The 26,376-nt window shown below is 52.8% G+C and overlaps 1 protein-coding gene across 3 annotated transcripts in view; it reads left to right on the top strand.

Moving 5' to 3' along the window:
* The window catches only part of PTPA (protein phosphatase 2 phosphatase activator), a 42,939-nt gene extending 18,506 nt beyond the window's left edge, over window positions 1-24,433 (top strand). The window contains exons 9-11 of one of the 3 annotated variants that reach the window (XM_063082171.1): window positions 5,006-5,113; window positions 19,849-19,933; window positions 23,917-24,433. In XM_063082171.1, coding sequence (XP_062938241.1) covers window positions 5,006-5,113; window positions 19,849-19,933; window positions 23,917-23,957 — 234 coding nt within the window. In that variant the 3' untranslated portion in view covers window positions 23,958-24,433. Of the gene's footprint in view, window positions 1-5,005; window positions 5,114-9,430; window positions 11,003-19,848; window positions 19,934-23,408 lie in introns of those variants that run through there. The other 2 variants (XM_063082170.1, XM_063082172.1) reach the window with 2 other exon arrangements.
* Window positions 24,434-26,376: the final 1,943 nt, after the last annotated feature.

Raw genomic sequence — 26,376 nt, 5'->3', positions numbered from 1 at the left:
GTTGGCTTGGCGCGCGCGGGCTTTTCTGAGGAGGAAGAGAAAGGCTTAAATAAAATGGCTGTTATTTGTTAAAAATGGCGACTATTGTTAAAATGGCTCCTGACATCTCCTCCCTTTCTGTTTAAAGACAGAAGGGAAGGCGAGCATTAACCGGGCGAGGGAGTAGGGGCCTGGCTCCCCCGTGGATTGATTTTTTGAATCCACCATCGTTGGCTCTTAGTATCTTTTGGGGGGAGGGGCAGAGCCGAAATTGATTTTTGATAGATTAGATACCAACCCCTATGCAAGCCAGGCGTGCTCACAGGGAAACCCAGAGGAGGTCGGAGTTCTGTGAGCTTCCCTTGTAATACTTTGTTTTACACTCACCCCGGTGCTCATACCCTGTTCTCCCTAAAGGGAGAGGGTAGACATGCCTCTGGTTATCATGTCGTCCCCGTAGGGAGGGAGCCATAGTAGTCTTCTCCCGCGTCCTTTGATGCCAGCCGTTGGTAATGAATTTGGATAGGTTTAGAAAGGACGGCATCAACTTGTTTCTTAATTAGGTTGGTGAGATGGCGAAACGCCCAGGGACCGAAGGTTATAAGTAAAAGGAGGCAAAGAAGGGGGCCCAAGACAGGGAGGAGGTAAGGGAGGAGTCCATTAAGTCCAGTCCAGAGCGGGTTTTCGAACAATTCTTTTCTTCGCTTGATGAGGTCTTCTTGTAATTTCTTGATTTTGTCTCGGACAATGCCAGACTTGTTGGCATAGAAACAGCACCGTTCCTGTAAAGCTAAACAGATCCCTCCCTGTTCTGCAGTTAATAGGTCTAACCCTCTGCGATTTTGTAAAACTACCTCAGCTAAAGAATCAATTTGATCTTGTAAATCATTAACAGTTCCAGAGAGGGTTTGAACATCATCAATTAACTGACGAGATAATTTATTATAGGTGTCAACAGCGACCCCTATCCCCGCCCCGCCGGAGGCCACAGCGGTTGTAATCCCCAAGCCTATAAGCAAGGGAATGACTTGGAGAGCACGCTGGTGGCGTCCTGTTATAAGGTCAAGGCTAGGAAGAAGGACGGGCTCATCTCCGGGGATGATAGAAATGTCAGGGAGAAGGGTCGCTGGAACGCAGAGGCCTGTCCAATTAATAGGGAGAAAGGTATGGGCAAAGTTGTCTCAACAAATAAATACCTGTCCTGGAGAAGGGCAGATGGGGGTGGAAATGTTAGTTATGGAATGACAGTGGGAAAAGGTGACAGATCCGACATCAACGTCATAGAAATTATTTTGTGAAGGTCCCTGGAGGCAATCAGAGAGATTGAAACCCGAGGGCTGTACTCTGAAGGGGTATGATAGTGAGCAATTGGCAGTTTCACTAAAGGGGATATATGAGGCATTGAACATAGGAATGGCAGTAGGTAGAGGCATACCAACGGTTAAACATAGCCAGCAGTCTTGTGCAAGGGAGGGGTTAGTGGAGTTTAATAGAGAGTGGGTAGCGCTGAGGATGTCTTGTGTATGTGGAAATAAAAGATCGGCTCTGGGTTTGTTTCTGGGTGTGGAAGGGGGGACCAGGGATCCAAACCTTTTGGACCTTTATAAGGCCATAGGGGTCTTTTCCGGTGCCATCAATTCTTATGCCTGCTGAGGCCCCAGAAAGCCATAAAGAGTTACCAGGATCCGTAATGTGGTACTTGACTGGATTGCAACTTCCAGAGGAGCATGAAGACCCAGAGGGCCTAAGCAGTTCTAGGGGGGAGTTTGCAGAGGAGGTATGATCGTGAGGACAGCTCCAGTAAGGGCAGTAGCCCTCTGCCGAATTAATACAGCTGCCCGTTTGTTTATGTTTCCAACATAGATATTTATGGACAGAAGCATAAGATTGTTCCCAGGAACCACAGGAGCCCCAGCCAGTAGCTGGCCTGCAGGCATCAAAATACAGATCAACAGTGGTTTGGTTTGTTGGATAAAAAAGGGAAGAATTAAGGAGGAAGCGAGTAGGGGGGTTGGGAGGGTTGAAGCCCTCAGCCCAAACCTGGAACTCCCAGTGGCCGTTTTGTGGAGCAGCGGAGGCCTTCAGAGGGTCGAGGAGGAGCAGCAGTATCTTGAGCAGGAGAAGATTGGAGGACATGATCTGTGGAAAAGGAGAGAGGTTTCTCAGGGTGCGACTAGGAAATTAAATGAAGCATCAAGAAGTTGGGAATAGAACCAGGCTGCTCTCCCCAGGTCTCATTCCAGGACTGCCCTGGTAGCCCCAGGCTTCTGGATGAGGGATCCCACCTTGTAAAGCTTCTGCTGCTTTGGGAAATGCAGTCCTGGCGCCTTTAAGAGCCCAAGGCAGGCTGGAAAAGAATTTCAGTTTCAATCTGGCTTCTAAATTTGGAGTTTTGGGAAGGGAGGGATCAGATTTCAGCTGGAAGGGAAGGAGCTGACAGGAAGGTGCTGTGCAGAGCCTCCCCTACCCCCCGCCCATCCCCCTCAGTTACTGACAGAGGAACCATTTACAAAAGGCCGATTCTCTGGGGAGTGGAGAGGCAGGAACGCAGCGTCTGTGAGTAATTTCCTGCTCAATATGGCTGCTCTGACTCACACGATTCCCCTGGGGTCACTGCGGGACTGCAGCTTGCTTGCTCGTTCTCGCTCTTTCTCTTCTCCCTTTGTGGCTAGAATGAGCTAATTTTTTTTTTTTTTTTGTCTTCTTACCCCTGATTCCCTTTTCCCCTCTCATCTGTTTTCCTTTCCCAGAGTTGCAGTCTCCTTGCAAAGGACTTCAGGAGACCTTGGAGCTTGAAGGCCTGGGGGTGGGGTTGCAGCCCCTCAAGAGAAACAGAATCAATGGCCTTACCACCAGTGGGGGCCCAGGGCCACTGGGGCTCTGAGCAACGGGCCTCATCCTAGCTCTGCCAGCAGGCAAGAGGCCTTTTGGGAACCTGTCCGGTGCCTTGGTTGGAGAGGCTAGCCCGGGAAGTAGAGCCTCTGGTTTCCCAGTATCCATCTGCCTACCTTTGCCTTGGAGCCCTTGTTGAGCAGGCCCTGGAGCTGCTGCTGTCACACAAAGCCAGCAGGATGTCTCCTGGGTGGTTTGCTCACAGGGCCTTGTCAAGAGAGAGAGAAACTGGTTCGATGGCTCCAGTGATCTCTGAGCTTCCCAGGGGCCTGGAAGGCAGCACAGGGCTGGAACCTGCAGTGCCCAGGGAAGGGGTGGGGTGAAGGGCAGGGGGAGAGTTTGGGAGTAGAGTCTGACTGAGTGGGACAGTTGAAACAAAGCTCAGTAAAAGTGAGGCCCATGTGGGCTGGGGGCAGAGGAGGGAGCCTTGGATGATTTTGGGTGAAGGGAATGGCCCAGGAAAAGCCCTGTAGGGACCAGGGTGGGTTTTGTCTGTTTAGTGCCATGTGCTCTGGCCTGCTGCTGGAGAGTCTGGGAGAGGAGGGGAAGGAGGAGTCTGTTGTCCTTGCTACTGAACCTGGGTGTTGAGGTGGGCTTTTTGAGGACTTGGGCCAGGGGAGAGAGGTGACAGATAAAATGGTGGCTTTTTAAATTTAAATCTTAAAAGCATGTTGGAGTTGCCCTTACTGTAGAGGTAAGAGCCCTGAAGGAGTGGGTCACCTGGCAGCAGCCCATAGCTGAAGCGTGGGGTCCCTCTGTGCTCCTGAGGGCCTTTGTGGTTATGATTCCCCAATATGGAGAGAGTTTCAGGTTTATCCTTTCTCCCTGGGACAGCCCAGTCCACTGTCACTCTCCCGCCCTCACCTCATGCCACCATGTGCAGCTTGTTCTAGAGCCTTCAACTCACTTAGGGTCCAAATCTGTGCTTCTTTGCCAGACTCGGCCTCTTTGCTTTTCAGTCTTCTGCAGCCTGGGGCCCAGGGTGCTGAGCCCTGTTCACCCAGCATGTACACACTGGGGGAACATTGAGGGGATTGTGAGCAGCTTGGTTAACAAATGCAGATGTGTTGGCCTCTTGGTGTCCGAGGGATATACTCAGGCACGCAAGCTTTCCTCTCTCAGTGCTGTGGTTTCTGATGTCATGGGAACTTCACTGGGCTTGCTGCAGAATTTTTCTCTTCCTTTCTGGAGAGTTAGACTCTTCGGCAAGAGGAGGGGCCAGGAATGGAGCTGTCCTTGCTCCTTCCTGTTCTTGCTGTCATGGTTGCCATCCGTTCCTTACCTACTGGCCGGGCCAGGCTGGTTTTCTTTTTTTTTTTTTTTTTTTTTTTTTTTGTCTTTTTCGTGACCGGCACTCAGCCAGTGAGTGAACCGGCCATTCCTATATGGGATCCGAACCCGCGGCGGGAGCGTCGCCGCGCTCCCAGCGCTGCACTCTCCCGAGTGCGCCACGGGCTCGGCCCTGGTTTTCTAAATAGACCTTCCTCCTGAATCTGTTGCAGGTGCCCTCTGCCTCATGTCATGCCCTCTCTTCTCTGCCTCTGCCTGTTGTGCAGGTCATGCCTGGGTTTGGTCATACCACCTTGGCCTTCCCCAAACTGACCCTTTCCTCTGTTCTTCTAGCTCTGCCTGTGGCAAGTGCAGACCAAATGCCCTATGGGGTGTTGGTGGGGGAGGGGTCAGAGGAAAGGGGTGGGCCTGGAGGGTTGGGGTCCAGGCTGCTGCTGCTGTTTATCTAAATGGGAAAGAGTCCTTGAGCTGGAGAGATGCTCTGTGGCTCTGAAGGAGTTGGCGGGAGCCTCACCAGGAGCTTGGGTAGAGATTTTATTTTTCTGTGGCTGCTGAATTTGCTGGGTGGTAGGAATTAGGCCCCTTTTCTTGGCTGTGGGAGAAAGAGGGGTGACTGGTGGGTGGTTCAGGGAGGTTATATTTTCCCAGCAAGCCTTAAAGCCAAGGGAATCCCCGTCTCTGACATTTATGTGTGCTTGTTTGTGTGTGTGCCCCACTGGCAGTTGCTGTGGCTTGGTCCTTAAGTGCACACCTGTGTGTGTGAGTGTGACCCTGCTGCAGGGGAGAGCAGGAATGAGCTCCTAGGCAGCCACCACCTCTCCAGCTTGTGTACTTTCTTTTCCAGATGAAGACGGGCCCGTTTGCAGAGCACTCCAACCAGCTATGGAACATCAGTGCTGTCCCCTCCTGGTCCAAAGTGAACCAGGGTCTCATCCGCATGTATAAGGCCGAGGTGAGTGGGGGCTGGCCAGCGTGCCCTCCCCTGCTGCCACACTTGGTCTTGGGGCTAGGGACAAAGCAGAAGATGTGGGTCCTGGGGCTGCTGCTCCCCCTATCCCACTGTTTTGCTCTGAGTCTTAGGCGTACCCCTCTGACACTTGGGACCTCCAAATGAATCTCCTGTCTGGGGCATGGGTAGTCAGAAAAGCACTGGACTGAGCCCAGCTCTATCCTGATTAGCTTGGAGGCTGAGGCAAGACTGCAAGAGGGGAAGGATGACTTTCTTCCCACCTGTTGATGGCCAAAGGCCCCTCATATCTCAGGCAACCTGAATCTGTCTCTCCCATGGAACATGAAATGAAAGCATGCTTGGGAAGTTTTAGCCTTTGGAGGCATCATCCAAAATGGTGCTCTCAGACTTCAATGTGTATGATTGCTGGGTGGATGGGAAGGAGGGCTGGGGGGAGGCTGGGGACTGGCATTTTTAGTGACCACTTTGGGTGATTTTGATGCAAGTGGTCTCTGCACTCAGATCAGAGAGGCTGGGAGAGGCTGTGGTTTCCTGGAGCTCCCCCTGCTGGGATGCAGCTGCCCTTCAGCTTCAAAGGGTGTCTCCTATCCCCTCCTCTTCCTTGGCACTATTCTCCCAGCCAAGGAGGTGGCTTTTTCTCTTGCAAATAGGGAGGAGACATTTTCTTTCTACTCTATCTCTTCCACTAGCTCCTCTCACACCTTGGACAGACTAATCCTGGAACTGTTTGGCCTTGGCCAGGAAAGGGTCTGGATGTGAAGTCCTTTACTTGGAGCCATGGGTCACCAAAGTCCCTTATTTTTATTCTCTGGCTGGTCCTGGCAACTCGTTCATGGTCTCGGATATTGTCCTGTCAGTGCCTGTCTCTTGACTCTTGGCCATCCTTCTCTTCTGGGAGGGGTGCTCCAGGTCTGCTTCATTATACCCAGAGCCTTCTTGACTCTATAAGCAGAGGTGGGACAATGGGGAAGGGTGTTAGAGGGCTAGCGTGCTCTGGTAGTGCAAATGCTTCCAGTTGGCCTGGCTCCCTTGGCCTGGCCCTGAAGGGGTTAATGGTGCTTGAACTGACCGGGTCTGTTCCCTTCTCTCCCTTCCGCCCCCTCCCTCTCTGGGTCCCCTTCCTCTGGACTTCACATCCTGTGTTTAGGTTCCAGCCCACATACCTCTCTAATCTGAGAGGCGAGTTTGCTGGGGCTGCCCAGGCTCCTTCCGGCTGCAGCCGCCCGCCCGCCTGGGCTCTCCACTGCTGCTCTCCCCAGCCTGGAGAGCACCCAGGTCACTGCCCTCTGGTGTCCTATTGTTCCTGATAGACCCCGCCAGTCCCACAGTGGGTTCTTCTGGGGAACTTTGTCACACTGCTAAGTCCTCTCCACTGTTGGGGGCTGTCTCTGCATGTGAAGGGTGCACCGCTCCCCTCCAGCCTGCCCCCAACCCCTACTCCTGTGTGTCAAGACAGGCCTCTGGCTGCCTTTCTGCTTGGAATTTTAAATGCTGTCCTTTCTGTAGGTCTCTTGAGTAACTCTAAACTTATCTTGACCCAGGTCCCCTAAGGGCAGAACAAGAGACCTTTTCCCCCTGCCCCAGAGGCAAAAGAACTCCAGGCTGACAGAGGATGAGGGAGGAGCAAATTAAGCTTCAAAAGGGTGATGGCGCAGCAAGAACATAAGAGCCAAGCAGTCCGCAGTGTAAAAGTTGTCAGTGTTCCTGTGGTTTGTGAACACAGGATGTTGAATGCAAGGACAGCGACTGAAAACTATCACCAACTCGGGACGAGACGCCCTAGTAGATAAAGCGTCCTTCCTGCAAATGGGAAATTCCAGCTCTGGGTGCACGTAGGCGCAGTGGAGCCTTGCAGCCCTGCAAGGTGCAGTGCGGGGCCAGACTTCTTTGTAGGGTGACTTGGAAACTCAACTCACTGACTTTAGTTTAAGAACACCAGGTTTTTGTAATGCTCAGCAATCACTGATGAGCTACTAGCAAGTAGTCCTTAGTCTTTGGTCTTGGAGTGTCCATGGGACTACATGCTCCCTCCCCAGATGTCCAAGGAAAGGTCTTGCCTTTTCAGACCAGTTCTCAGTCCATAGGAAGGACCTTAGAGGCCCACCATTCTTGAAATCTAAAAAGGCGTTAGCAAGGCCTGGGCAATCAGCCAAAGTTGCCTGTTGGAGGAGAGTTGGCGTCACAGAAGCCTGAAAGCCTGACTAGGCCTGGTATTAGGTGGCCTCAGGGTTTTTTTGTTTGTTTGTTTGGTTTTTTTTGTGGCTGGCCGGTAGAGGGATCTGAACTCTTGACCTTGGTGTTACCAACACCATGCTCTTAACCAACTGGGCTAACTGGCCAGCCCGGCCTCAGGATTTTGGGCCAACTCCATATCTCCTAGATGCTTGTCCAGGCCTTTCTGAACTGAAGAACCAAGTGCTTTCAGGAGACTTGTGTGGTGGCAGGGCCCATTTTTCCTGAGGGCCGTCACTATGCTGGTGCTAACTGTCAGAAGGGCCCTGGTTAAGGCCTGGAGAGTCCTTTCTTCCCCTTGAATCACTGGGACCTCCGAGGGAAGCTGCTGCTCTGCCCACTACACACTGGGGCCCCTGGGGCACAGTTAGCTGCATGGCCCTGTTGGGAGAGTGGCCTGACCGGTGGCTCCTTTCTGCCTGAACCTTCGACTTCCTTTACCCAAGCAGCCTCTTGCCTTTAGCCCAGCTCCTGCCTCTCCTGTGACTTTGCGGTCCTGGTCCTGTGGACAAAGGGAGAGAACTTCTGCCCCTGCCCCCTCTTACCTTTGCAGCTCCTCTTGTATTAGAGCTAGAAACAAGTTGACCTTTGACCCTTTCTGGAATTCCAGGGCCCTGGGGGGGCCCTTTACAAATTCCCACCACTTCCGCGATGACATAAGCACCTTGGCAGCTGCCTTTGCCTCTGGCCTGGATCTGCTGCTGCTCCTCCTCTCCCTCAGGGACCACCCCTAGCTGCCTGCTCCCCACTTTCTCGGTAGGGCAGCCGGCAGCCGTGGAGCCTGGCTGTGGCCTGGGGCTCTGCTCCCACCTGAGCTTAGTCCTTGGCCTTCTTTCACTGCCCTCCTGGCCCCTCTTTTGGCTTTGTGGACTCTTCCCCATGTACCACACCTCTCTTTGTGTGCCTCTCCCTCCTTGTTTCTGCAGCTGGCTTTTGAGGTGAGGGAACCTGGGCCAATCATGGCAGCCCTTTGTCCTTCTCAGTTGGAGGTTGAGACCACAGCCACAGAATGAGGCTCTCTCCAATCTGAGGCCATGTTCCACTCCAGCCAGGAGGTGCCCAGCACACTCTGGTTGTTTCTGTGGGCAAAGGTGTGGGAGGAGGCCCTGGGCCAGCTTGGCAGACCTGATCCTAACACACCCAGAGCTGCTGCTGCCTGTGAGAGCTAGCTAGTGACCAGGGCTGATGTGGTAGGTACAGCAGGGTGGGCGCAGGGAGGCTGGATGCTGGGGCCCGGATTGGGCCAGGGCAGAGGGCTGTAGGCCTGGGCTTGAGCTGCCTGTAGACGAGGCCAGCCTCTGTGGCAGGTCCTGTGGATTTCTCCATCTTCCCTCCTCTACTAATGTCCTGGGCTGGCTGGGCTGGGCTCAAAGAGTCAGCCATCCTCCTGTTCAGGGCTCTTTTTCCCTGCCCCCCACACAGGGCTGCTGGGAATTGCTTAGGGGGAGGGGGATGTCAGCTGGTTCTTATTGTCTTACTCTGAAGTGCCAAGATGCCTTTTTCAGCCCAGAGAACTGAACACTGGAGAAAACCGGCCTTGGCCTCTTCTCAGGCTTGTGTTCAAATGTCCCCATCTCTTCTCCATGACCAGGACGTGGGCTAGGGGTGTCCCCAATGATCAGGAGGGTTCTTTTCAGCTCTGATCCCCAACCTCCTCTTCTGGGCCAAGTGATGTCATTTGGCTGCCTCTCTTCTTGGCTTCTGCTTTGTGTTGCTGGACTGCCTTCTCTCCCTCTCTCCCTCTCTTTGGGGCTGGACTGTCTTCATTCTCTTTCTCTCTCTTTCTCTTTCTCTCTTTCTCTCCCGCTCTCATTATTTGGTGGGTCTGATTGTTATGGAGTGGGGGTCTTTGGATGGGAGGTGGTAAGGGGAACAGAAAAGTCAGGTTTTTGGTAGGAAGCCTCACCTTTTCCTGAAGGCCTGGGGACTGCTCAGACTGGGCCACTTCCTGGACCTTGGTTGGACACCTCCTGGGAGGTGCTGTCGTCTGTGCTTCTGTTGTTGGTAGGGTCCTTGGTGGGGGTGCAGCACAGCCTCATGCCCGCTCTTCCCCGTCCTTCCTCACAGTGCCTGGAGAAGTTCCCTGTGATCCAGCATTTCAAGTTCGGGAGTCTGCTGCCCATCCATCCTGTCACGTCGGGCTAGGAGGGGCTGAGTAGCCAGAGCCACCCTGGCTGCAGTTCCTGTGCCTGCCCCCCCACTCCAGCACGGTCCTGCCTGCCCCCTCTCTGTTCTTTCTGTTTGATGAGAAGCTGTTTACTGGGGTGGGGTGGTAAGTGTGGGGTTGAGCGGGTGCTCACAGCATAAGGCTGAGGACCCAAGTTGGGAGAAGTGACCAAAGTGTGGTCAGTTTGCTGACCTCCTCTGTGGTGGATGGGCAAGAAGAGAGGGACTGGGATTGGTCTCTGGGCCCCCCATTCTGTTCTGGACCTCCCTCACATCCCTTCTCTCCCATCCACTCTCGGTTTGAGACCAGGGGCTGTTCTGCAGCACTGTGGGGGAGAGGAGGTATTTTGCCGTTTCCATTACTTTCCCTTACTATCTCCCAATGCCTTTCTAGGGGTTAAAGCGGTTGCTCCTCGCAGGGGTGGGTCAGTTTCCCAAGCCATGTTTGGGTGGGTGTCTGTGTGCTTTAGGACTGAAGGCTGAGGCAGAGGCTGGTGGCCAGCTGGGCAGCTGTGGGGTGGGGATGGGGTAGTGGAGAAACCTTAGCTGTTCTGGCTGCTGACCCTCCCAGGTTCCTTCTCATAGATGCCCCTTGGGCCTGAGGGCGCCTGTGTACAGAGCCCCATCCTGGCTTTCTGTTCTCTGGCCCTTGGCTTTGCTGGGTTTCCTGGCTATAGCCACACCTCTCCCCCTCCTCAAGGGTAGCCTAATTATGGCAGCTGCCCTTTGCGTAGGTGCTGGGCTTCTTGGAGGGCCTGGCTGATTGGGTGAGGCCTGTCTTTCCTGAACTATCCTTGACAGGGAGAGGGGTGGCAGAGACTCGGGGAGGGGTTTGGGGCCTGTTGTTTCTGTGGAGAGCCTGGATTCCTGTTGGCAGCCTTATGCTCGGCCCCTTGTGCTACCTCCTCGCTACTCCGTGCTTCACCCGAGGCCCCTTGGCCCTGCTGCTCTGTTCCCTTGGGCTGTGGGAGGGATCAGGACGCAGCAGCTCCACACCCTTGTCCTCCCACCTCCCTGAACTTGCCCGTTGACTTTATGGGATGAGATAAGTGATGGCCTCCTAAGCCCAGGCATTGGCTCTGAGGCTGGGCAGGCCCACTGAGGGGCAATGGGTGCTGGCAGCAGCATGCCAATTGCCAAGTTTTCTCCTAGGGTTGTTCCTGGGCCTGGCTCCTGCATGCTGCCCCCTGTCTATGCTCAGGCCTGCCCTCTCCACTACCCCTTCCCGAATCTGGGTGCACGTACCCTTTGGGAAGGCCGGGGCACCGAGAAGCACAGCACAGGGCTTGCATGGTCTGGACAGGGGCTGGGACAGGAGCCACAAGAGTCACAGTTTCCCAGGAGAGGCCTAGCACCGCCTCCCTTCCAAGGCCAGATCTCTGCCTTCCTGGCTCCTCCTGTGCCCCTGTGAGCCCCTTAGCCCCTCGCGCCTTCATTGCTGTTCAGATTAAAGCCTCTGTTTTGCACCTGTCACCTGTGTGAGGCTTGTCTTTTCATGCCACATGCTTGTTGCATCTCTGCACGACTATTTGTTCTCTTATCAGGTCCCCTTCCCTCAGGCCACCGTATCTGGGATTGAGCTTTTTCAGCTTGGGTCAAGCCTTTCCTGGACAGTGGGATGTGTGACAACAGACTCTGGAGCAGAAATCTGGGCTCAAATCCCAGCTATCCCCCACCCCCCACCCAACTGCTGCAAGGTTGTGGATAAATTATTGAATCTCTGAACCCCAGCTTCCTTGTCTATATAAAATTGGGACAATCACAGAGTGACTGCCAGGAGTGGACAATGGATATGAAGCCCTCAGTCCAGGGCCTGGTGCCCAGCAAGTGCCTCATGGTCACTGCAGCTGTTCTGGATGAATGCAGCCCCTCTGGACTCCTGGGTTAGCCCTAAGCTAGCCCAGAGGAGCCTTTGGATGGGACTTGGCAGTGAGACAAACACCTGCAGTTTTGAAGGTGGTGGCCCTCTATTCTCCCTGCTCCATTCCCTTCTTTCCCCCTTGTGTTGGAGTTGAGCATCTCTGGGGCTGCTGTGCCTGGAGACTTCCTCTGTTAGACACTTAGACACTCCTGTTTGGAAAATAAGAGCCCTTGGCCTTTCTCCTGGCCTTGGAAGCATCACACAGGGCGATAGAAGAGCCTCAGCCCCAGGTCACCTTGCACCTCTTCCAGTGGAGCATGGTGGCTGAGAGCCCTGCCTCTGGAGTCAGGCCCTCCTGAGTTCAAACCCAAGGAGTGCTGCTTACTAACTAGGAGACCCTGATGGTTGACTATATCTCTTTGAGCCTTGGCTTCCTCATCTGAAAAATGGGCACAATGATACTACATCATGGCTCACAAGGATTAATCCATTTCACAAATAGTGGCTGCATATTCCTCATGACAGCACTAAATCCAAAAATAATGTTAGGTGCTGGTGTGTATCATGAGGAAAATAACAGCAATTAATTAGGACGTTGACAGGGGTTCAAGGGGGTTACTTGAGCTAGATGGGTCAGGAAAGACCTTGAAGGATGGGTGAGCTGAGACTCCAAAGAGGAAGAGCAGCCCTGGAGAGGGCTGTGGGGAGAGCTGTAGGCCCAGGGGGCAGGGCCCAGGGACCCTGAGGTGGCCAAGGAGGCCTGGCTTCTAGGCAGCAGGGCCTTTCAGACTCTGCTGAGGAGATTGGAGTTTAGTTTTAAGAGTGTTCTGTGGGAAACTGCTGGAGGGTTTTGTGCATGAGGTGGGTGGGACAAGAGGGGAGCTGGGGCCATTTGGGAGGCTGTAGGGGCCATTTGGGAGGCTGTAACTGCGTGTGGGCCCAAGAACAGTGGCCTGGATAGGGTTCAGAAGGGGTGGTGAGAAGTGGTCGATTTGGGCTGTATTTGCAGGAAGGGAGGCATGAGAGGGAAAGAAGGACCTCAGTTCTTGGCATGCGTAGCTTGATGCCACATGTGGGCGGGGAAGACTAAGGGTGGGAGATGTCCGTCAGCTTCAAAGAAGTGTTGAGTATGCAGCTGGGTAGGCTGCCTAGGGCTGCTGAAGGGGATCAGGCAGTGGCCAGCAAAGTAATGGGGTGCAGAGTCAGCAGACCGAGGTCATGCAGTGTGAGGAGTGTGGGTGCAGTAGAGAAGAGGGCTGAGTGGGCCGAGTGGGAGGACAGAATGAGGTGCTGGTGGGGGACCCTGAGGTCATAGGCCTCATCTGTGCCCTTGTTGGGCGCTGCTTCAGTGGAGGGATGGGGTGGCACTGGGGGTGGGTTGAGGAGGGAATGGAAATGAAAACATGGGGACACATGAAACAGCTTCTCTGCCCTGAGCACTTGCTTCCTGCCCACACAGCCTTGAGGAGTTCTGTTCACTGCAGCCTGGAGGTGAGGCCTCTCAGCCAAGCCTACCTGGCCGGAAGTAGGAATATGGAGCGGGACTCATGCAGATATCGGGAGCAGAGACAGGTTGAGTGGTGGGGGCTTGGGGTCAAGGGAGGGCTTTTGGAGGCTGGTCTGTTTAGGTGGGTTGTTTGTGTCCTGCCTCCAGCAGCATGCTGGGGACATCCAGGAGAAGGGAGACTGAAGAAAGCCCTTGAAAAGGCACAGGTGGCCTTCACCAGGCCGCTGCGGCAGGGTGCTTGTCCCTTCTCACAGGGGGAAGGCACTAGCAGGAGCTAGTTTGGTGGATTGTACTGAGTTTACTTTTGCAAGGAAGTAAAGGCCATCAGCTGCCCAGGGGTGGGCAGGGGGCTGTGGAATGGTCCGAGAGGGAACAATGAGAGGGAGCAATGGGAGCACTAAGGTCGGGGGCAAGGGCTTCTGGGCAGGGTGAGAAGCCCGCTCAGGCCCTGGGAGGTGGGATGTGGGAGGATTCCCACCTCCAGCCCATGCTGTGCTCAGTGAAAGATGGCCATGCTGCTGTCATCCTCAGAGGGTCAGTGGGTCTGAAGGAAAACCCTTTGAGTATGTGGGCTGGTCCCTAGGGCTAGAGGGTGAGGGTAGCTTCTCACCATCCTGGGCCAGAGAACAGGTCGAACTCAGCAGCTTGTGTTTCTTCCTGGCCGGCAGGGGTGGATGCTACACTGTACTCCTGGGAGGTGAGAGGAAAGAGGCCTCTTCTAGGCGGAAAACCCTGGGCAGGAGTTGGGGTTGGAAGGAGAACAAAGCTGAGGGCTTGGTGTCCCCAAGACTTGGGCCCAAGTCAGGTGACATGTTTTTCTTGAATCCAAGAAGCATTAAGCACATGTTATGTACAAGGCATTTTAGGGAATACAAAGATAAATCCTGCCTTTGAGAAACTTCCAACTTAGAGGGGGAAACAGAGATGGTTGGCCAGCTGTGGGGAAGGCAATGGGATGCAGGCCGGATGGATGCTGGGGGGAGCTTGGGGCAAACTCTGTGGAGGAGGTGGCCTGTGAGTGGGGCCCTGGATCACGGGCACAGGCCACCGTGAGCAGAGGTGTGATGGAGCAGGTGGTGGGAGGTGGAGCTGCAAAGGCAGGTGGGGGCTGCTCTACAGAGGGCTTTGAGGCCAGGCTTGGGCCCAAGACCCCTGCCATACATGCCTATAGCGCTGCATACATTGCCTTCACACTTGACCCAGCTGCATTTATTTTTATTATTTATTTATTTATTTATTTTTTTAAAAGATGACCGGTAAGGGGATCTTAACCCTTGACTTGGTGTTGGCAGCACCACGCTCAGCCAGTGAGCGAACCGGCCATCCGTATATGGGATCCGAACCCGGGGCCTTGGTGTTATCAGCACCGCACTCTCCCGAGTGAGCCACGGGCCGGCCCGACCCAGCTGCATTTAACTCTGCAGAATGGATGTGTTCAATGTCTGTCTGCTGTGCTAGAAGGTGAGCCAGAAGGGCAGGGACTAGCCAAATTGCTCACCGCTGTACCCAGGGCCCAGCAGATACTGGCACGCAGCAGGTACCCAGGAAATGTGAATCATTTATTCAGTGAGGAGTTGGTGGGGAGCTGGGGAAGGCCAGGGAAGATGTTTAACTGGTGCCTGTGTGCGTGTGTGTGTGTGAGACTCGGAATGGGACTTGCGAAACTCATGGGCAGCTGGCTGGGTGCTGGATCAGAAGCTGGATGCCAGTGATGGGGCTGATGCCTCGGGCCAGGTAGGAGATGTTGAAGGCCCTATGAAGGGCAGAGAGGCCCTGGTCTGGGAAGGGGGAGACAGGGTAGAATTTGGTGCTGAGGAAGAATGAGGAGTTCTTAGTGACCCTGGGCATGCCCCCTCTGTGCCTGGGAGGACCCCCGGAGACGGAGCAGGCTGTAGGGGCAGATACTTAGCTCAGCTAGGGGTGCTGAGTTTGACGAGCTCTCTTGGGTAAACATGTTGGATCTGGCTGATTGGGAGGCTAGCAGGGCTGCTAAGACCCAATCCCAGGTGAGGTGGGGGAGCCTAGCAGCAGGGACCCCCAGGATCCTCCCCCCGGGCCCTGCTCCAGCCTCACTGGCCTCTCTGTTCTTCAAACTCTCTGGCCACTGAAAAGTTTGCCCTGTTTCCAGAACCCTTTACCCCATGGGGGGAACCTCTGGCATTCTTCAGGACTCAGCTGAGAGGTCTTACCTGGCCCTAGACCAGAGCGAGCGTCCTGGGTGTGCTTTCATGGCCTTCCCTCTGCACCTCCGAGCACTTAGCACAAACCACACGCCAGCTACAGGGGCTGCATATTTCTGGGCTCAGAGAAATGAGAGTGAGGTACGATGGCAGAGAGAAGCAGAGGGAGGAAAAAGCAGAGCCCCAGGTAGGTGGACCATCAGAGTGGCCCTGGGGCACTGGAGTATGACTGCAGGCTGAGGACCCAGGGAGGGAGTTGAGGATGGATAGGGCCTGAGAGACCCAGGGCGGGGCTGAGCTGGGAGGCTGCTCGCTGAGGCTTGCATGCATTCACCCACTCACTCAGCAAACATGAGTGCCAGGCGCTGGGATGCTGCAGTGCACGAGACAGACAGGGCCCTACCTCTGGAGCATATTCCAGCATGACTTATCCTAAAGAAACATTGGAAATACCCTTTGTGTCCAACAGTTGGAGATTGCTAGAGGCAGCCATGCGCTGGGCTGTCAGGTGATGCATTTATCCATTTATTCTTCTGGAAAGATGCTTATGATCAGTTGTTAAGTGGACACAGCAGCTACAAAGACTGTAGGTAAAGCACAATCTCTTTTTGTAAAAAAACAGGAATCTGCATTCTTGATCCGTCTATCTCTCTGTCCTTCTACACTGACAGAGGACCAGGTAGTGACGTGTTTATCTCTGGATGGTGGGGATATGTGGGTTTTTTTTTTTTTTTTTTTTAAAAGATGACCGGTAAGGGGATCTTAACCCTTGACTTGGTGTTGTCAGCACCACGCTCTCCCAAGTGAGCCACGGGCCGGCTCTGATGTGTGGGTTTTTTAGAAATGCCTTATTGCTTTTCCTGCTTCTAAAGATAGTTATGAAAATGTTAAATATTATGAAACACAAAAGAAAAAGTGATTGTGGGTAAGTTTTTTAAAATTTTTTTTATTTTATTTTTTAAAAGATGACTGGTAAGGGGATCTCAACCCTTGGCTTGGTGTTGTCAGCACCACGCTCAGCCAGTGAGCAAACCGGCCATCACCTATATAGGATCAGAACCTGTGGCCTTGGTGTTGTCAGCACCACGCTCAGCCAGTGAGCAAACCGGCCATCACCTATATAGGATCAGAACCTGTGGCCTTGGTGTTATCAGCACCGCACTCTACCGAGTGAGCCACGGGCCGGCCCTAATTGTGGGTAAGTTTTAACTTTTTGTTTTTCATATTTGATTTTTTAATCTTTCCACAGTGTCCACATAATACTTTTGTAATAAGAAAAAAAAAAAAAGGAAACTGATTAAAAAAGTTTTACCCCTAAAGAGCACTGGAGAGTGGTCTGCCTCTGGCAGGGAGGAGAGGATTTGTCCCTACACGCAGGAGGAGAGAAAGGAGAAGGGGGAGATGCTCAGATACGAGGGGACTTGAAAAAGTTCATAGAAAGATTTGTGTTATCTTTTAATTCCACTTTTCCACAAACTTTTTGAAGCACCCTTGTCTATCAGTGTAAAGGAAGGGCAGGTGAATTCTTGGCAGGTGGTTTGGCCCAGAGACCCCCTGAGAGGGAGCAGGCAGGTGGGGCTGGGGGCTTCAGGGTGTGGAGAGCTGTTGGGGGAACAGTATTTAAGAGTCTGTCTGGGCTGGACCCATTGAGGGGAGTCAGCCCGGATTCCTCATGGAGCCTTTGGACTGGGTAGAGTTGAGGGTTAGGCAAGCTAGCAGTTCCCTGGTGGGCATCTGCAGCCTTCCTGCCTGGTGGTGGCCCTGGGACCCAGCCCCTGCTCTCAGGACCTGGCAGACATGAGTTGGATCCAGAATTCAATTCCAGAGTTGAGGTGCTCTCTCTTCTGCCTGTGGCCTGGATTGGAGATGATGATGGTCGTGGTGGTTATAAACTAAGGGACAAATGCTATGACACTGCTGAGTGTATGACATTTGCTGAGTCCCAGCAAAGTTGCAGAGCCCATGGTAGGTCCAGTCCGTGTTCTCCCCAAGCACGTGGCATCGAGAGCACCATGCACAGCACCAGGGACACCCGGGACAACACCCAGGAATCAAACAGACCTGTGCAATCTTGAGTAAAGGGTCTTCCCCTCTCTGAGCCTCAGTTCACTTCTGTGTGCATGTGGATGACAATCCAGATCTGTGGTGATGAGACAGACTGACCACAGTGCCTGACACCCAGTCAGAGCTCTATGAGGTGCTTCCCTCCTGCAGGGCAGTGGCCGTGTCCCTGATTCTAGTCTCAATGCTCTCCTTTTTGTCTGTAGCCACCCTCTCTAGCTGGACCTTTGCTGACCTCTAGAGAGAGATCTCAGTCTGCGTGTGGACAAATCCCTTTACCCTCCTTCTTTGCTTAAGACTAATTTGGGCCTTTTCAAAAGGGAGATTGCAAAGGCAGGCAAAGTGCCGACGCCTCACTCTCAGGTGGCGAATGGAATCCAGCCTCAGGCGGGATTGCCAGGCAGGAAGGCCGCAGGCGGACCAGCTTGCTCAGACCTCTGCTTGGGGAGATTCGAGTTGGCTCTGGTGCCTTGGCTTCTGGACTTCACAGATCCTTCTAGAGCCAACTCCTAACCTCTACAAGGGGTGGGGAGTATAGTGGTCAGGGTGTGCGTGGGCTCTGGAATCAGCTCTTGCACTTGCCACTGTGTGACCTTGAGCCATTACTTAATCCCTCTGAGCCTCAGCTTCCTTGTGTATAAATGGGGTAAATAAGCATGGCCTTATGGGGGTGGTTGTACGAGCTGTTGAATGGAATCACTCAGCACAGGTCTTTGCCGGCACTATTCCATGTGCCACACTATTGGGTGGGTGTGGGGAGACTGAGGCACAGAGGAGTAAGGACTTCCTTGGTGAGTGGTGTTCAAACCCAGGCCATCAGGCCTCGACACAGACATTCTAACCACTGAGCTCAGTAATGGTCATGACTCCATCCAGTGAACATTTACTGAGCACTTGCCCTGTGCAAAGCTCTGAGGAGTGCCTGGGATGAGGGAGGAGGCAGATGTGGTTCTCTCCCTGCTGGAGGTTTCAGGAGGACACGTGAAGGCATGTGGGGAGCTGTGGGCACTGCAGAGGATGGGGTGGGAGGTTTCCCTGTGGATGGGACGAGAGCCCCCAGCAGTGAGGCCCCCAGAGGAAGGCTCTGAGGTATAGGGGGCATCTGGAGCTGGGGTGGTCATCTGTTGCTGGCTGCTGACCCCAGGCCCAGCTTCTAACCTAGACTGTGCTGGCCTGGTGGGTCCTCCTGGCTGATCAAGCTCCTTCAGGAGCAGCTACTTCCCAACTCCATGCAAATTCCTGGCCTCATCCTGCTGCTCCAAACCCTGGAAGCTGCCTGCATGCTGACTCTGGGGGTTTTCTCAGAGACCTTGGAGCTGGTGGCTCAGCCCAGGCTGCACATCTGGCCCTGAGCTAAGTGCTTGAAAAACTGTCTCACCTTATCCTCACCGTGGGCCAACGATGTCCCTATTTCTCAGAGGAGGAAATCAAGGCTCAGGTGGATCAGGTCACTGGCTAGTTAGGGGAGGCACTGGGTCTCTTTACCACTGATGCTTGTGCTCCTGCAACCTCTCCCTGGGGCCCGACCTGAGGCCTGAGGTTGCCCCAGTTGCCTTGTGCTATCTCCGCTCTGGTGGCCTGAGAGCCTTGCTCTTCCTCCTGCTTCAGAGCCCATCTGTCCAGGACTGGCCTCAGACCCTAGCCCTGTCTGAGAGGCACCTCTTCCCAGGGCCTGGCATCTTTCCAGGAGGGCCCGGACTGATTGGCACAAAGATGAGGAAGAGGCAGGATAGCATTGACAGTAATAACAATTCTGGATGATGGCATGACTCTTGGTGTGTCAGCCTGCGAGACATGCTTACGTGTCCCCTCACAGAGTCCCCACAGCAAGCCAAGAAAGCAGCATCATGTTCCCACTTTAACGGTGGTGAAGGTGGGGCATGGCTGCATAGGGTCTCGAACTTATCCTGGTGGAGTCAGGGTGGAACCAGCATGATGAGGCACTTCCAGCTGGGCAAGAGGAAGACTTCTCTGCAGTAGTGGAAATTGGGTTATGGCCACAGAGGCCCCTGGGTCTCCCCTAGGCCCAGGCCACCCACCTCAGTGGACAGCCATGAGGCCCCAAATCCACCCCCAAAATCTAACCCATGAGCAGGTCCTGTTGGGCCTCCCTCCAGATTGTAACCCAAATCTGTCCATGCCTCCCTCACCTGCACTGCGGCCAGCTCAGTCTCAGCCACCATTGGCTCTCACTGGACCAGTGAGAGACTGTGGCTGTCTCCTCTCTGGTTTCCTGGTTCCATTCTGCCCTCTGTAGCTGGGCTCTACCCTGAGCTGCTTGGAGGTAAATCCCATCAGATCTTCCAAGTGGCTTCTCACTGTGAACAGAAGACTCTATTGCATGGCTTGGCCTCTCCGGCCCCTTCTAATTTCCCTGCTCCCTGTGCTTCAGTCACCCTGCTTTCTCCCTGGTCCTTCAAAATGTCAAACTTGTTGCTGCCCAGGGCCTTTGCACCTGCAGTTCCCTCCACTTGCACTGCCTGGGGCCCAGGCTGAGCGGTGGCTCGTTCTGGTTGTTCAGGGCTCAGGTCAGACGCCATCTCCTCAGAGTAGCCCTCCCTGCTTTCTCTGAGTTGCTGCTGAGGGAATCTCTTCCACACCCACTGTCTTTCATCCTGCCTTCTGTTCTAGTTGCCTTTGTGACACTTATCATGATCTGACATTTTATCTATTGACTTGTTTACTTGGTTATCATCTCCTCTCTCGGTAGAATGTAAGCTCAGTGAGAGCAGGAAGCAAGTCTGTCATGGTCACCATTGAGTCCTCAGTGCCTGACGGTGGCTGGCCCAGAGTAGGTAGGTACCCCGTAACTATATGTTGAACTATGAATGAATGAATGAGTAAAAGTGAGTTCCCTGTCCCTGTAGTTATCCTAGAAAACACTGGTCAATAGGTGCTGGATAGGGCCCTGGGTGCTAAGTGGTCCCTCCCCCAACTCCAGTGCAGGAGCTCTGGGGGCCTCTTGGAGGGCCATGGTGGCAGGTCAAATTTCCAGTGTCCCAAGCTCTGAGGTTTCATGGTTCTAGGTTCTCCCCAGGCTTGGGCAGCACCCTTGATGGAAACAGGGCTGACTCCGTGGACTTGGCATTGGGTAGGCTGAGTTTGTGGACATTCCCAAGGGTGGAGAGGCAGGGCAGCAAAGGGAGAGACCTGGTGGGAGCTGCTCTGCTTTTGACAATTGAGAGATGCCACCTGCCATAGCAGAATAAAGGTCCAAGTGCTCATCCTGGCATCCAAGGCCCACCTGGAAACAGTTGGGCCCCCTTTGCTGGCCTCCTTGCGTCTGCTTCACTGACAGGGACAGGGCTCATTCCCAGCTATCTTCCCAGTGCCAGCTTGACCTGCAGGAAGTGGGTTCCTTCCAATAACAGAAGTTTATTGAGCACCTACTGTGTGCCAAGTACTGTTCTCTCTAGGTGCTGGGGACAGAGCAGTGAGCCGATGAATTCGCTGACCTTGTGAGATTTGCTTCTATTCTAGTGAGGAAGATAGATGAATGAACAAATAAATATGCAGTAAAACATGAGACAGCGATAGTCTATGAAAAAAGATAAGAGCGAGTGTGATAGAGAGGTATTATTTTGGAGCGAGTAGTCTGGGTGACATTTGAACGGAGACGTGAGTGAGTGAGAGAGTTAGCTATGAAGAGAGCTGAGAGAACATTCTTGGCAGAGGGAACAGCAAGAATAAGGCCCTGAGGTGGGAACAGCCATGATGCATCGGAGAATGGTAAGGAGGAGGCTGGAGTGCAGTGAGTGATGGGAGAGGCAGCCAGGCTCAGTCAGACAGAGCCTTGCGGGCCGTGGAAGGACTTTGCGTTTTGTGCTGAGCTGGGTAGGAGCAGTGGTGAGCTGGAGTCGCTCGCACTGGCTTGTGAAAGCTGAGTGTGCACATTTCTTTCCCGCTCCACATTCAGTGAGGTCACATTGGTAGCTTGAAATTGGCCAAGGTGGGAGTATTTACACATCATGGAAATTGGCAAATGCTACAAATGAGCTCCACCTAACCACCAGTTTTAAACATTTACACTACTGGGAAGTTCTGAGTTGGGGAGTGCCATAATCCGACTTAAACACACAGCAGAGGAGTGGGCCCCAAGGGTCTCAGTACCTGGATAGGAGGTGAGAGGCTCACCCCATGTCTGGACATGGTTTCTGGTTGGCTGCCAGATGGGCTGTGGTGCAGCTGACCCAGGGCAGCGATGGCTGCCACCATGCCCTGCAAGCTGCTGGGCACATATGCCCTACCCCAACTGTCTCTGTGCTTGTGCCCAGGCCTGTGCCAAGGATGGGGGTGGGCAGGCAGGGCCAGGGTGCTAGGGGATAGAGTATCAGGGGGCCAAGAACCTGTCCCAGGGAGGTGGAGAGGTGGCAGGAGATGTCACTACATGTGAGTGGAAGCATCCACCCTCTGGCACTTACTCCGTTGTTCCAGACTTTACTTAAAAAACACAAATTCAAAGATAAAATGATTATGGATTTCAAGACAGCAATTGCAGAGCATTAAACCCCAAGCATGGGGTCATTGGAACGTGGGGTCTTGTGAGGCAGTACGGGCTTTGGCTGGTGGTTGCCTAGTTCATTCCACAGAGAAAACCTAAGAAAAGGCCAAGGAAGCGGAAGTGCCAAGAGACAGTGAACAGCCCTGATGACATCATGGGAGACTCTGGATCCAGCTAAGCCCGAGCTAAAACACCCATGGACTTCCCAGTTCCTGAGCCAATACATAAGTCCCCTCTTTGCTTAGACCAGCTTTAGTTGAGTTTCTGAGGCCTGCGCAATATGGGACCCACAGAGGAGAGGATTCAGGCCTGGGAATCTAGACACCCAGATTCCTTTGTTGACTTGAAGAATCTTGGAGCTGTCCATCAAATTGGAATGTCTGAAGGTTGCTTAGAGGTCCAGCTGTCCCCTCGCCACATGGAGCTGTTCAGTTCCCAGGCCATGTTCTTATGTTTTCTGTCTCCGAACAAAGGGAAGCTTTATTCCTCAGTCTTCCCAGTTCTCCCCAGGCTAGTTGATGTGGGTGTCAGGGGAGATGCTGGAGTTCCACAGTGGGGAGAGTGTGTGCATGCGTGCGCATGTGCATGTGTGTGTAGCAGCCTGGAGGGTGCCTGTGAACTGGGTGATGAGAGTGGGAAGTTTGCATGGGAGTGTTCTAGAAACATCAGGAAATGACTGGGTTGGGGGAGGAGTTAGAGACCCAGGAGCATGAGGGTGGGGGAGGGCCTGATTGGGGAGGAAAGGTGGAGCAATCTTTCATTGACTGTTTCCCTGTTAAGCCACTCCCTGGAGTGGACATATAGTCCACTTATTCTTTCATCTACCCATCCATCCATTCATTCATTTGTTCATTCAATCACCGAGCATATGCCCCGAATGAAATTGTTGAACATGCACTGAGTAAATGTTGATTTTCAGGCATAGGCCTACGCCCTGAAGATACCCTGGCACCTTCCTGGGGACTAACCTTTTTGAAAATATGAGTGCCAATCTATGGAAAGACCAAAAAAATCCAATAAAGTGTACAGAGCACTTCCTTCTCTCTCCTCCCCGAATTGCAGAGTAAAAAGATCTTGATTGGGTCCCTGTGGAAAAGGTACATCTTACTTCTTAAGTCATCAATTTCGTTCAACAGGAGAGAGTCAGTAGGAAAACTGTTCTGCATTTTGCAGTGAAAAATTATTAATCTGGGCAGAGCTGATCGGTGCCAATAGAGCAGCTCTCATTTATTGAGCACTTACTGTATGCCAGGCTTGGTGCTATAGAAACCTCACTGCATAGGTGGGGACTCTTATGAGCATCCTCATTTTGCATACAAGGGGCTGGAAACTCAGAGAGGTAAAGTAAAGGGTGCATTGTCAACTAGAAAGCAACAGAGCCCGCTTTGTACTTAGGTTTGTGTGGCTCTGGAGGCTGAGCTTGGGACCGCCAGCCTGGGCTTTGGACAGGTGCCTTGGGTGGGGGTGGCCCCAGGAAGCCCTCTGTTGCTTGGCCTTGTGCTTGACAGTCTGCAATCACTCATCTGACATTTAACAACTTGGAGCGAGGAGTATGGCACAAGGAAGCCTCACGCAGCCTGGGGCACCCTCACACTCTCGTCATTGCTGAGGGTCCCTTGGATGGGTGTGTCCATGGGGCTCCATCCATTGGGAAGGACAGACCGTGGATTGGTCTGGATCCTCAACCGTCCCGGCACAACCAGGAAAATTGGTACGGGCAGCTGACCTAGAATGTGTTTATACTGGTTTATGCCTCTGTCACCCCGCAGGCACCCTCCCCTCCACTGATCTGGGGAGAAGAAGGAAGTTCCTGTAATGCCAATAATTGCCACTAATTCTTGAGTGCTTGTGTGCCAGACCCTGGGCGAATTTCCTTCATAGGTCATAACTGAATCGTCTGCACACCTTCCGAGAAGACTGAGTCTCTGAAATGTCAGGCTGCTTGCTTAAACCCTATGGTGGCAAAGCTGGAATTTGGATCCAGACCTCTCTGATGCCCCATACAGAACTCTCATCCACTGTCCTTAGAATACAACCTAAACACTGCACCGTCCAGTAGGGCCAACTGAACCCATCCCCGCCTGCCTTTTTGGCCCTGTCTGCCACTCTCCCCTCGCCCTCTGTCTCAGCCAGTTCTGTGAACATGCCGAATTAGTTACTGTGTGTGTTTTTTGCTCTTTCTATTCCTTCTGCCTGGAATGTTCTTCCGTCACCATCCAGCTGGTGTGGGAGAGATTTCTAATGCTCATTCATATGTGCTTCATCTTTCCGTCCCAGGCACCCAGAAATACTGCCCTTCCCAGCCCCCTTACAGTTAGTAGGGGACACGAGATTAATGCTGCCAACGGTCAGGAGAATCACCTCCAGGCCAGGATGAGGAGGGACACTTGCAGGACTCCCTGGCTCTCACTCCCTGCCATGGTGGTGATTCTGGAAGCCTTTTGTTGACATAGAAGCAGCCTGAATCACCGAATCACTGCATGGAGGACAGCAGACTAGGAGAGTTGTCTGACTTAGACTTTGCATGGTCAATGAAATAAATCTTTGTTGTGTTAAATCTCTGAGATTTAGAGATTAATTTGTTACCACAGAGATTAATTTGTTCAGGTTTCAGCTCAAATATCATTTTCTCTTATCACCAACTCTAAAGTGGTGCCATCTCCTCCAATCAGTCCTCTTTAGCCCTGTTTTTATTTTCCCATAACATTTATCTAATTGTTTATCAGTTTACTTGATTATTGTCTGCCTCTCCCACTAGAATGTGAGCTCCATGAGAGCAGGGCCCTTTGTCTGTCTGCTTCACGGCTGTATCCTTGCTGCCTGGCATAGTGCTTGGCATACATGGGTACTCAATAAATATTTGAATGAATGAATGCATTTATTGAACGAGTGATTGAACTAGGCAGATGACCATGCTCTGGGTAGACGTGGAATTTGGTATTGCTCCCTGTGTTTTTCTTACTCTGATAGGACACAAAGCTCAGATCATCAGAAAGCTGGAAGCAATGGTTGCTTTTCTGACTTTTAGAGTTTTAAAGCTGGTTTAGGACTTTTCCTTCTCTCCTGTCACTCTGTCTTTACAAATGAAGGAATGTGGGCCTATTAAGGAAGTGACTCATCCCAGGTCCCAAGGTAAGTCCGTGGTTGAGACCACTTGACCCTGGGTCTCTGGATTGCTGGTCCAGAGCTCTTTCTACTGAGCTTTGCCTCTTCCTCTTTTGTTTCAGCCCAAGTTGCTGAAAATATTTCCCAAGCACATTTGCCTCTTACTCACCCCCTCTCCAGGTAATCTAGCAACTCTGAGCAAAGCATTCTGTGATGATTGATTGGGTAGGACTGGGAGGCAAGGCTCCCTCCAGAATGCCCCCTCAATGGCATCCTGAAGATGAGCTTGATGTTTTGTCTTGCACTTCTTTTAACAAAAACAGAGTGTGGGAGGGTGAATTCTGGTTTTCCAAGTCTGTTGGGCTGAGTATTCTGTTTCTCAGAGCCTGCCCCAGACAGGTTGGACAGAGCTGCTCCCTCCTCTCTGCACCATGCTTGCTCTACACCGATTATAGCACCCGTCACGAAACATTTTTCTCTGAAAAATGTCGCGTTCATTTTTCTTCTAAATGTAAAAGCAATACATGCTTATTTTAGAAAATTTGGAAAATACATAAATATATGAATGATGAAATAAAGATATCTGTAATCCCGTCACCTAATAATAACCATTTCAACATTTTCGAGCTTCTATTCAGCCTTTTTTAACTGAACATGTGAACAGGTAACGTTACATATATGCGAGATGTCACCAGGCCCTGCCAGCAGAGGGTATAAAGGTGGCCATGTCAACCTTACCATGACCCTCTACACTTCTGTCCTGCAGGCCGGCATCCTGGCCTCCCCTCAAAGCCTTTTCAGTTATATCTGGGAGTCCCTGGAAGAGCCACATATGAGCTCCCAGCCAAGTTCTTCCACTTTGGCATCCTTGCGGATGTCCCTGCCCCAAGCCCTCTGAGCATGGCCAGGTCGCTGTCTCTTACAGCTGTAGTGAGAAGCTGGTCCACAGTAGGAAAGTGGGAAGCTCAGGTGCAGAGAAGAAAGTCACAGGAGACTAAGAGAGCGCATCTTGGAGAAGACTCATGTCTAGATGCAGTTGTGCCTGAGGCCAGCTGCACCCCGGCCCACTCACGGTTTAGTGCCATGAGCCAAGAAATCTTGCTCTTTGTTCAGGCTGATGCTAGTCATGCTGCGGTCCCCTACCACAAACACAGGAATAGGGCAGTCCCTGCCCTGGGTGGGCTGGGATACACACACCACTGTCCTGAGGATCTCTCCATCCCTTGTGCCTGGAACTGGAGCATGAAGCACTGAGCGGTGGGAGTGTGCTCCCAACCTGCTGCTCAGGCATGACCAGACCCCAGAACCCAGTTTACACTCAGCTGGGACTTGTCAATATGACCATTCAAACAACATCAGGATTGTTTGCCACTTCGCATTGTAATGTTGGAAGTTCTTCCCCACTAGACTGTGAGCTCCAATAGGTAGAGACTGGCCACTTCTTAGCTGTGTGACCTTGGGCAAGTTTTCTCATTTCTAAAAGAGGATGTTAACAGTATCTACCTCAGAGGGTAGCTGGGAAAATTAAATGAGCTAATCCATAGACAGGGGTTTGCTGTTCTTGTGATTGCTGTTATTGTTGGTGGTTGTCAGCTTAGTGCTTTGCACAGGCCAGGCACTGAGTGGGTGCTT

The sequence above is a fragment of the Cynocephalus volans genome, chromosome 17 (genome assembly GCF_027409185.1).
Source record: "Cynocephalus volans isolate mCynVol1 chromosome 17, mCynVol1.pri, whole genome shotgun sequence".
In the NCBI taxonomy this organism is placed as follows: Eukaryota; Metazoa; Chordata; class Mammalia; order Dermoptera; family Cynocephalidae; genus Cynocephalus; species Cynocephalus volans.
The sequence above is the reverse complement of the archived record's forward strand: the minus strand, read 5'-3'. Positions and strand labels throughout refer to the sequence as shown.